The 12296-nt window shown below is 39.5% G+C and overlaps 1 protein-coding gene across 1 annotated transcript; it reads left to right on the forward strand.

The window, feature by feature from the left end:
• Positions 1 to 6728: 6728 nt before the first annotated feature.
• klf9 (Kruppel like factor 9) lies at positions 6729 to 12280 on the forward strand. Its single transcript, XM_079359442.1, has 2 exons — positions 6729 to 8014; positions 10310 to 12280. The coding sequence occupies exons 1-2, from the start codon at positions 7612 to 7614 to the stop codon at positions 10588 to 10590; spliced, it is 684 nt and encodes a 227-aa protein (XP_079215568.1). The 5' UTR covers positions 6729 to 7611; the 3' UTR covers positions 10591 to 12280.
• The last annotated feature ends 16 nt before the right edge of the window (positions 12281 to 12296 follow it).

Below are 12296 nucleotides of genomic sequence, written 5' to 3' on the forward strand. Positions count from 1 at the left end.
TGCCAGTGAACCACTCTTAGGGTGCCTTTTGGGGCATGGATGGAGTATGTGGGAACTGAAGTGAATCAGAAATCTGTGGAAATGTTTTTGTTTGTTTTAAATCATAGAACCCCCTCCCCCCAATATCTGTGATTATTTTTAAAAGAAAACTTTTACATCTACTCATCGACTTTTGTTTTTATCACTATTGTACAGAGTGGGGGAAATGTTGTCTTATGAAGGCTGTATCATTGCTTATGGAACTGTAATTGTACCTACCAAAAAAAAAATACAATTCAGAATAATTGTTTAATATTTGAATAGAAGGGAAATCTATTTGCACATAAAACTTAGACATAATGGAAAGAAAATAATTGTGTCTCATCCCAATCTGTTTGATGTTCCTAATTTTCTTTTATCTTGACTCCAACCTTAGACCTTAAAGAGGTACTTTAGCAATGTACAGTAGTATTGATTCTACACAAAGTTGGGAGGCTTTCTAGAGATACATTTTGAAATAAAAGTTTGAAAGTGAAGGAACAAATGGTTAGCTATACTGACTTTTTTTTCTCCAAGAATGAGAGTAAAGCCTAAAAAATACTGAATCCTGAAATTCAACTCACCAGAAAACTTTGTTACACCTGTGTTTGTTGATGAATCCCTGTTCACCCCTGTTGTAAGACAGTTTTTGGAGACTGAAAAGTATTCCCAAAACCAGTAACTAGCACATGACATTACTCTCATGAATTGCATTGTTGACTCATGCTCAGTCTTGAATCGTGTATAGGTCAGGCAGATGGGAGTTAGACTCTTAGGATGTTCTAGCCAGTTGACAAAGAATTAAATTATCTGTGTTCCTTTCAAATTATTTGATAAATAAACAGACTTATGTGTTTTAACAAGAAAGTTTGACCCGAAGTCAATGCTCAGGGACTGAAGTGATGCAAGAAAACATGACCATCTTGGAATCATGGAAAAAAAAAGAGAGATTTGAATTTGTCTTCAGCTGCAGGCTACATAATAATCACTGTGCTTTATGAGTCTAACTTAGGATCTCTGGGGACTGTAGGGAAATATATACATCTGTGTCTTATGAAATGGCAATAGAAAATGAAAGATTGTCTTAGTACCTGACCAACCTGACTTTGTTCACAGACAGGTTTTAATGTTCCTTACTATCTAAACTTAATGACTTGCATATTATCAGAGAGGGCTTTGGTCACACACAGCTGACTCTCAGGCTCAGAACCAAACCAAAGTTAACAAACCAAATGGAAATGAGCCGTGTTGTGCTCTGCTGACCTGCTGTCTACACAGCTGTGGCACAAAGGGTTAACCAGGCAAGGGTCATACAGTTTAACTGAATTTTAAATGGATAACTATGAAAACAGACTGGAAGAGAGTGTGCATGCGTGCTGACACACGTGCACTCATGCGTGTGTGTTTATTAACTGTGTGATCCCAGACATGTAGGTGACACCAACAATGTAATTGAACAGTATCATGAAAACGTTTTCCAAAGTTGTATCTTGACTTTTATGAAATTAGGATCACCAACAGGTCTGCTTCTCTACTCTGGCACCCTGTGACTCTTTAAAGGTAAAAGAGAGTTCCATGCACATGTTTTGTCCTGCAATAACTGCTGATTTTGGGCTTCTATATGTGGAAGGGAAATATCCCTCTACTGGTCACACTTTATTTAATATCCTCAAATGCATGCAGTTCTTCCCCTCAGAGTGTACAGAGACAACCTGTAATGACAACTGAGAGAGAGAGAGAGCTAGAGAGAGATTATTATATGAATTTAAATTAGTGAGTATTTGGATGCAAAAACAAATCTGTATTCTTCAATGTGAATAGGATCATGTCTGGCATGCATTGTTAAATAAAAATTTTAATAGGTTGGTACTCTGTGTCTTGCCTGTTTTTACTAACCCCCAATAAGAAATGTAATGAAAGACTGAACCTTATTCTGTTTGTCAAGTGTTTTATTTAATTTGTTCAGCAGTTTTATGCAGTTATTTCAGTAAATGCAGTAATGACACAATTCTAGACCCAGGGCAGAGGAAAAAGAAAATGGCTCATTTTGTATACAAACATGAGGAACATTGTGTATTTGAGTGACCTGCCAAAACTGTCCTAAACTGGTTCCATCAGAGAAAAACGATATATGTTGGCTAATGTGCACATTGAAAACTTGTGTACAGACAAGTCACATTAACAAGACACATCTTTTATAATCTGTGAAAGAAAAAAAAAACATGTACAACATCTTATAAAAAACTAATAACTGCTGTTTTTGTGATACTTGAAAAGATATTGCATCATCCACACAATAACACATGTGCCTGAAACAAATGTCCCAATGAGTGCAACAGCCATGTGATTAATGAGTGTTCTGTTCAATATTTTTGATACTGCGTGTTGATTCACTACAACAACATGTTGAGTATTGAGGCAAAAGTTCAATAAGATTGCATTAAGCCTGAGGTATAAAGGTGCACACCCTTTGACACAAGATCCCTTAAAATATGATGGAATTATGTCACAGGACTATGAAAACACCTAAAGGGATTGAATCCACACTTTTCTGATGCTTGTTTTATAAAATTAAAAAAACAACTTCATAGATATTGTTGTTTTATACAAATGCGCTGTCATTAATGCATTGGGAAAAGCACACACAGGAAACACGTTCTCATTTAAAAGCATGTTATCAACTCAATGTATGGCAATCTATGCCAGACCCTGCATTAACATTGTAATAATATTGCCATCGATCATCATTAGCCTTCATTTATTAGACCTTGTTTTAATGTTAATGTTTTTAACGGCATAAAGCTCATTTAATTGATATCAATATATTATAATGTGATGTGTGAGGGGGGCTGGGGGTGTTTTTGTAGTTTTACCAGTAGGTGGGTTCAGTGGGCTGGTCAGTTGCGTTGCGTCAGCTCTCAACCGTGTGAGTCAGGGAACATCCTGTACCGAGACTACGCACGTGCAACCCCTCCTCCACTCCGTTATATCCCACGCGCTCTTGCACAGCAAAAAAGAAAAGTCAAATATCAAAACACCAACAACCTACCAACTCTAACATGATCACCACGTCATTTCAGCACAACATGACCCTGAAGCACCGTTTGCACTTTCGAACTTATATGTGAAGAGGCAACAAGGGAGTAGCAGCTATACAATAAGAAGAAGCGCCTCCTCTTCTAGGGAATGTTTTCAGCATCGCTGGAGGAGGAGCTGCAGGAGGGCGGCTGCGGGCTGAACGCGCCCCCACCAAGAAACTATTCAACCAGTGTTTTTTTTGTTTTTTTTTTCCAGGAAAGTTGGGGGTTCTGTCACCGATGATCCAAAGGATATTCCAGGAAAAAGGCGAGCGATTACTGCTCTTTTGTGGCATACATGGTAGGATGTTGTGCTAAAAAAAAAGAAAAAAGAATCTTCCTCGAACCGTCTCTCTTGATCTATATCGTGAGAGCATTTGACATACTTCAATTAAGGGATCACTTTAAAACTAGTTGTAGGCGGTGATTTGACTTCAATTGAAGAGAATATGTTTGGTCAAGTGGAGTTCCCTCTCTGCCTGCTTTGAAACGTTGCTTCAGCGTGACATTTCCACAGTTCACAAAAATATGGCATGACCACGTCATTATTTACCACTGTGTGGTATGTGGTATATGTTTCTGATTAATAGGCCACTAAGAAAAATCCTTCTTTTATGGGTGTCAAAACTCCTATCTGAGTCACTTTATTCCCACATATAAACAGCCCCATGAAGAACAACATGTAGCCCACTCAATTTATGCAAGACAGGCAGCATTGCTCAACCCCTACATCCCAGAAGCCAAATAGAATTCTGGAAACTTCACCCATGAATGAACTGCCCACTGCACTTGAAATTGTGTTGTTTTTTTTCTCTCTCTCTCTCTCTTTTAGTAGAGGGTCCTGTTACACTTGTGGACTAGCATTACAGTCTCTAGCAGAGTGTTGTATTTATAGGATTTGGAAATGTGTGAGAATTTTCAGTCGGACAAGATTGTTAGGGCTACTTAACACTTGTGCATTGTAACACATGCAGCTGCATCCAAAATCTATATGAAGCCTCTTACGCCTAAATTATTATGAGCACACATTTACTGCTTGTAACCTTATTGAAAAGACAGTGTAGTGTTGGCTTGACATCTTGTGTATGGTAATGGTCTGTGCTCAAGTGAATTAACTGAAAAGCACCACACAGTGCAGGAGACAAAGGCCTGACACCAGACTGCAGTGTTAAACCATCGACAAAAGGCAGGCAAAAATCCACCACCCTGGCGTGTTGACGCACGGAGGAAATACAACTGACGCCTTATTGAAACGACATCTCTAATTAAACGAGTGGGAACACGGGCTTTGCAGGATTAAGATGCACCTTATGTTTAGCTGGCTCATACCTCACATAATACCTAAAAAAACATGAGTCATTGCACAACTCGTCATGCCTGTCTACTTTTAAGCTCCACTTGATGTATCATAATTGATGCACTGAAGCTGAGATTTTATCCTGCTTTTTTTCCGATTAAAATATTCCTTAATATATCAATTCTATAAAAAAGTAACTTACACAGAGCAGTCATAAATGCTCTAACTATCCATACATGAACTATAATTGTTGTTGTTGTTGTTGTTGTTGTTGTTGTTAATCTCTGATGAATAACAAGTCAAGAAACAGCCTGTGATGCATAATTATATCGGCCTGTGCTTGCATTTCTGCATATGTGTGTCATTCCTGTTATTTGACATAATGCCCTGAACTAACCCCATAACATTTCAAAGTGTATAGCTTATATGTCTTAATACCCCATATCTCACATTAAAAAATACATACTGGACCATGGATCTCCTCCATGCACAGTCTCAACAGAGTATACATTTGTGCTACAGAGTTCAGGTGCAGCTCTGAGGACAGTGGAGGACTGCACTAAATCTGGATCAGAGCATGTAAGTGAAACAGGGTCACAAAGTGAGACCTGTCTACATGAAGCATTATGGGTCACAGAGGGTGGCCTATTTTACATACTGAGAAAAACACATAACATTCTCCATGACAGACTTGTGTGCTATCTCCAGCCCTGCATGATTGCAAGCCAAGTTTACATAAGGAGAATATCACCAACATTAATCCCAAAGATGACACCCTGTATCAACCAGTTTATTCATCTCTTAAGGATTGAATCAAAAAACAAACAAACCCATAAACAAGGAAAATGTTATTGCTTTTGCAACCCTGATAGCTTAAAGGAGAATACTTAAGGAATGGAAATATTTTATACAACCAAAGGTATTGTGGCTTTCTGATGATTATGTTTTGGAAAATTGAAAAAAACAGAGACTTTCTTAGAGGATTGACCAAGAAATCCTACAAAGGCAGGGATCCTTTAGGCTACTAGTTTATTTTCACTGATCTGCAACTCTCAATACAACTAGTAAGCTAAACAAAAGGAAATAACTACATCACATTTAAAGGTCCCATCCCTCTTTTAACAATTGTTGAAATGCTACATTTCTTGTAACACTAGATATTCTTTTTCTAAAATGCAACGTCAGCCTAACTATTGTAAAATGCTAAAATGTGTATGTGATTGTACATATTTTTTCAAAACTGTACATATGTTGTCTAAAAATAAAATAAAAATATATGGGGGGAAAATAATTTAATAAAAATTAAAATGAAGTTTGCTTATGAGTGCTGCTTAAACCCCATGAACTGGTGCAACAGCTGCATTGTTGTTTGCCTCGTGTTGCTTACTTGGGTTGACCTTCACTGATTGACACAGGTGCTGTTCAATAAATGGTGTTGCAGCTGAAGGCGGGACATCCCGCTACACCAGTAGCCAACTGGTAGCCACTGGTTTCTTAGAAACCATCAAATAGCCCCCCCCCCCCACACACACACACACACACAACTTCTCGAAACGTATTGTCCGTTAAATCAGTGAATTGATGTACCGTAATAAAAGACGACACTTTAATTTAACCACAACTGATTCAACTTGTACGATCAGCACGTGCAGATCTGCTGCTTTACAGCAATCTTAATGTACATGTTATTGTTTCTCTCTTTCTCCCGTTCCCCCTGTTCTGTAATCCAATGTGGCCTTGTCAGTGGTTTATGAAATGAAAATAATTACATTCATCGACATCTTAGCAATTTTAAATACATGTAAAGCATATCGGGATGTAGGCTACTGTCTTTGAAAAAACACAATACATGAACTCTAGCAGTAAACGGGCTTATCCTGCACTATCTGCTCCAGCATGAGGCAACAGTGTGGGGGGCGTGGCCACCTGGGTTCATGTAGGGTGCTGCGACGTTGCATTCGGCTGCCTCTTCAGAGCGTGTCGTAAATTTGAGCTGTTTTCGGCAGACACGTTTGATATAGCCGGAAGAATGGAAGAAATCGAGGGAAGGTTTTGCTTTGTTATCTGGGAATTAATTTGTTAAAAGTGCACACTGAAAACAAGTATTTTTATGATCAAAATGTGTACTGCTATTTCCAAACAGTGCGTGTTCTACAGAAGACATGCAATGTGTGTTTGTTGTTAAAGGAGCTCTCTTCTGGTGCTCTTTCTGTGATGTCTTTAGTTTAGAATTGGAAAGGGTCTTGTTCCTTTCCTTATTAGGGGTTCTTTCAATGGGTAAATATAGAGAAGCCTGTTTTGATCAAGACAATAAAGGAAAAAAGGAGGCTACATAAATACAATGTGATTGACTTTAATGAAAGTTTATAAATACATGGCACACGTTTTTTGTTCAAACCTATTTCTATTTAGATTCCATTGGCAATAGCCCCCCAAAATTCTGAATTACTTATTGATCGTTTTAACTCCATGGCGTAGTGGCGTTGAAACTGTAATTTGTTTTTTTATATAGATATTCTAAAAAAAAAAAATACACTTCAAAAAAAAGATATTAAACAGTTTTGTTTTGACAATAGAATAATCTCCAGTTGAGTTTGGTCCCTGAACGCATCATCTGTTTAATTCCGCCCCAGTATCGTCAATCTCGCTTCTGATTGGTTTAGGATTCAATCACTCTCTTCAAAGGCAATTCTGTAAAATGAGTCATTTTCTTCAAGCCAATCACAACCCAGTTCACTCGTGACACCGTGGGATTCCGCGAAATTGTTTCTTGGAGTTGGAGATGTGCTGCTCGCGGTAAATTAGGACAAGTTGACGCATGTGTGGTAGCGAACGGTAAGGTGGGATAAACAAAGACATAAAAAAGCACAGTGAGAAAAAGCGCTGTGTTTATTGATCCGGCGGAAAGAAAGAAAAGCCTTAGAGGGGAAAACATTAGAGGAAGAACCGGGAGCGATTCAAACTGCTCTCTTGTCTGTGTTGATTTCTCCTCCCTGCAACCATAGACTGTAAAAATCCTGCAACCTGAAAAAAGAAAACGCAGCCTTTGCGGAATAGTCACATTGAAGACGACACGTGTGGCTGGTGAACCACAAGTTTCCTGTGAGGACTGCAGTCTGATTGCTGGGAACTATCACATTTACGGAGTATTTTTTTTTTTTGAAGAAAGGGCTTCTGTAGATCAGTTTTCTCTTTCCTTTATTCGGATCTACTAAAGTGATGTCGGAGGTCGAGCTCTCTGCCGACTGTGGCCCCTGCAGACCACCGGGTCGGACAGAGGACATGTTGAGAGAGACCCCCGAGAACAGGACTTTGCTGATGGTGGCTATGATTTTACTGGACTTGAACAAATGTAGCCCTAACACCGGAGGAGGCAGCAGAAGTCTCGGGGGCAGCGATGCCTGTTCGGGGGAGAAGGTGGAGCGGGGGGGTTGCCGGTTGAACGCCGTGGATGGCCCAAGGGGTTCGGTGGCACCCAAACAGTCGCGGAACAAGAGGGCGGCGGAGGTGGTGGACTCTAGACAGGAGTGTCCAGAGAAGAGACACTGTTGTCCCTTCTCCGGATGTGGGAAGATGTATGGCAAGTCATCCCACCTCAAAGCTCACCTTCGGGTGCATACCGGTAAGTGGAAGTCTTCTGCAAATGACATCCCAACAAAACCCTTGGAGACAGTTGAACTGATGTGCGTCACTACTTCTTCCTTTGCTTTTACTTAAGGTGCATGTTGAAATGTTTGTTTAAACTGTATAGGACATTTAAGACACACTTAGTGAGAAAATAACCTGCATACATTGGGGGGGGGGGGGATCATAATGAATTACCTATAAATGTAATATTTGAAATGACAAAGTAGGCTTGTCGTGACTCATGTGACTGTATGATGTGACATGAAGCAGAGACCACATGTTCCTGTAATGAACAACACATTATAGACTAGGCGGTCCTGTGAAATCTACCTCTGCTGGGGGTGTGACTGAGGCAGGCTGAGGGGAGGAGAGGAGGTGGTAATGTTAGAGATCGTTGGGGGTTTTGTGCTAACGTGATTTGGACACACACCCACACTGGGAGACGGGAACATCGCGTGCCTCCGCCCATGCGATCCACGTTATAGATAATTGTGGCTTCCAAAAGCACCACGAGACACTGTCATCTAAATGACGCCCAAGTAATCAACACTTATAATATATGTATAATAAATTACTATTGCATTAGCAGCGAGTTATAGTCCTGTGAATGTGGATTCATTCGTTCATCAACGATTCATTTGCAGGTCACTGCGACACTGTTGTCCCCACATGTTCTTGTCCTGAGGTAACCCTCTCTGCACCACTATTTCCTCATACGTCATCCCCCCCCCAACACGCACACACCCGCGTGTCGGGTTGTAAACAAGGGCTGACATGTGGTTCAGTGGAGCACGTGCAGGAGGAGAGAGAGGAGGGGAACGCTTTGAGTTTTAGCTTTTGATTTATTCTCACGACACATTATTTCTTGATCAATATGTTGAGTTAATGTTCCAAGCTGCGTACACATCCCCACTTTTAGATTTTCCATGGAATTATAGATCTTATTTTGAAACTCTGTGCTTTCTCCGTCGTTCTCTTGCTTTATTTTGTATGTTAATTTTTTTGGTACATTCTTTCAAGGGCTTAGGGTTGAGATTTTGGTTCTTAATACATGTGAGAACATTTCATTTGGTTCTGAATGCTTTGCAGTGCTTGCACAAGCTTTATTCTTTTTGGGATGGGGTTCTCTTTCCAAACACCCAGAAATGGTAAAAAACACAGGCGTGGTCACAGAATGTGGTTGGTGTTTTTATATTAACCAGCCTCCCAAGAGCATTAAACAACATTTACAAAAGAAATCCAAAAAATCAGGAAAAACATTATTTACACAATATACAAGCAACATTTCCAAAAAGGCAAACATCCCACATGTGCAAGCAAGTAAGTGAGCAAACAAAAAACAAAGAAAACGCTACTATTTCCAACAAAAATCTCCTTCAGACATTACCTGATCTAGACTGCTTGCTTGAAGGTCGCAAGCAGCCATTTTGCAGAACCAAAAGCCCCTCCCACTGGGCGTTATGAATATTTGTGACATTTTTAAACAAAACGTTTTTTTCTTATGAATTAACTTTTTTTTTTACCTTTTACCTTCCTGTGGATTAGTCATCACCAAGTTACAATAATTTATTAATACCACAGTAACTTACCTGTGGAGAGAATGTGAAAGCAAACATTTCATTAATTAATCACGTATGTGATTACTTTGGAGCGCCACGTCTGCCTATTTACATTGTGGAAATTGGTCGTCTCTGTTTCGTACACAAACAGGACACAGCAGAGCGCATACCTTACGCCCCAAAGGCTAAGAGTGCTATGAATTGATATAGACACTTTGTACACTTTGAAAACTATAAACACTATATAACCCTTAAAACAGATGACACAAATTAGTCAAAGACATTGCACCACTTCTATTGGCCACTTCAAATACAATGGCAGTTTATCCATACTTGATGTCTGTATTTTTTGGGCACAGTGCTATCCCTCTCCAACAAGTTTACTGTGTTTCTGTTAATGGAAGAGTATATTCATTAAACAAAAATCATATCAGGAGATTGATCCCTCAGAGCAGGATCCCACATTTACAATCACTATGGAAGAAAGGAAATAATAACACAAGTGAAAGGTTACCACTCAGGTAATATTCATGTTTATAATGTGCAGCCAAATAATATTGTTGCTGTTATTATTATTTTACGAATAAAGCAACATGGTCTGTTGGTCCCTAAACAATAAGAAGGAAAGCCAATATCAGCAAATCACAATGGGTTAAGGTTGAACTTATTATAAAATCAAAGGAAGGACTTCAAAGTTTGCTGATATAAAATGTGTCTGTGTGTCTCCTCAGGTGAGCGGCCCTTCGAGTGTACCTGGCCAGACTGTGGCAAGAAGTTCTCCCGCTCAGACGAGCTGACGCGCCACTACCGTACACACACGGGTGAGAAGCGCTTCAATTGTCCGCTGTGTGACAAGTGCTTCATGAGGAGTGACCACCTGACCAAACATGCCCGACGACATGCAGGCTTTCATCCCAGCATGCTACAGGGATGCGGCACGGCCAAGAGACGTCGCTGCTCTATATCTGTGTCCTCGTCTGACTCCGGAGACCAAAGCCCTGCTGGGCTGTGAGAAACACCCACGTACTGTACATATATATACATAAAGGAGCATGCATTAGATACACTATCATGCACTAACACAGGCACACCCACACGTGTCTGTGTGTGCACCTTTACATAAATCCTGTCAAGACACACAACAGCTAGACCACTATTTAAAAAAGTTTGTTTACGTATGTTAGAAGTTACAACAGCAAACGGATACATTCATGAGAACCTGAATGTACGCAGTCTCCTCTCATGAGGGGATTAGTGTGCATTAAGGAGCATTCAGGGCCTGCCACACAGGTTCCAGTTGCTTTGCCCTTTGTACAACTTTACTTTTTGCTGTGTATTTCGTTGTTCCTGTATCATCCTGAATCAAAAAAGGCATTAGTGTACATATCTAGTTTTCACTTACACTGCATGTGCTCACTTTGCAGCACACACTTCATTTGCAATATAAAAAAGTTGGGAATAAAACGTAGGTGAATGTTGCACAATGTACATTTATACTTGTATAGTTACTCTCCGGTCAAGGACAGGGTGAATGTACAGTATATTAACAGAATTATCATGTCAATAGATTAAACGGATGAATGATATACTCATTATACTGTAGTTAAATGTTATAGTACTAAGATGAAGCTATTATGTATAGAATAACAGAATGATATATGCTTGGCTATGCTTAGCTAAGTCAGGTTTGTTGTGAGCTTATAAATCTAGGCAGCGTGTTAACCTTAATGTAGTTGGATCATGACACATTTGCTAATAACTGTACCTCAATACCTTTACAATAATACTTTAAGAAAACCACCTTCACATCGAGTGTTGCTGCTTCAGGCTTGAGTTGTGTCAGAAATGCAGCAAACACAACAGGGTAAAATGCATTCAAAGTAAAGTTCAACACTTTACTTGAAGCATAAACACCTTTTTCTTTCTGGGGTTAAGAGCACTTCATGTTTAGACAAAGTCTGTAAACAAGGACATTCGTGCCTTCAAAGGGTTTTTTGAACCAGAGATGAATTTCTACATTTTCAAGCTGTGGATAACCAACTAAATGAACATCGTCAGAGTTTTGTTTTGCTGAATATCAACGACTGTCTCATATGCCAACGGTGCCGGCTGCTGCACATAGAAACAAAACTTTTGTTTACTCTCAATCTGGACTGCATCATTTCAGGGAATAATGTGGTGCATCGTCATTTCAAGCAAAAGCACCCCCCCCCGGTGGTGACGTGGAAGCACAACATATCTCACAAGGGACGTTCAGATCAACCTTTTTGGTTTCTGTTAGTTTGAGACATATTCTGTTGATAACTTTGTTTGTGAATCAGTGAACTTCATCATGCAGCATGTTTGTATGAATTTGTTTGGTACAATGTTTTTTAATTGCCTAGTAGTCTTTTATAATAATAATGGGATCAGAGGTTTTACAACTAGATCCACAACAAAAGCCTGAACCATTCATAAGTGATCTCCCATAGGACACAACAACAAACATTTATTTTGTCTGTGTTTTTTGTTTGTTTGTTTGTTTTCTTAGGTGGAAGGCATTTAGACATTTGTGATTTGATGTCGGTGCCTTTAAAGCCATTACTTCTGATGCTACTGTTCCATAATCAGGGACTGTCCATGTTGATCCCAATATCAGATATACATTACTGTGTAATAATGACTGCTCAACAATTTTAAAATTAAAATGTGTTTTCTAAACATTTGGTCTTCATCCCC

Source organism: Symphodus melops, assembly GCF_947650265.1.
Source record: "Symphodus melops genome assembly, chromosome: 1".
Classification (NCBI taxonomy): domain Eukaryota; kingdom Metazoa; phylum Chordata; class Actinopteri; order Labriformes; family Labridae; genus Symphodus; species Symphodus melops.

Excerpts from the sequence above, each read along its gene's own strand:
- klf9 (XM_079359442.1), top strand. The coding sequence starts at position 7,612 with ATGTCGGAGGTCGAGCTCTCTGCCGACTGTGGCCCCTGCAGACCACCG. Across the intron at positions 8,015-10,309 it reads TCACCTTCGGGTGCATACCG|GTGAGCGGCCCTTCGAGTGT; the intron begins GTAAGTGGAAGT and ends GTGTCTCCTCAG.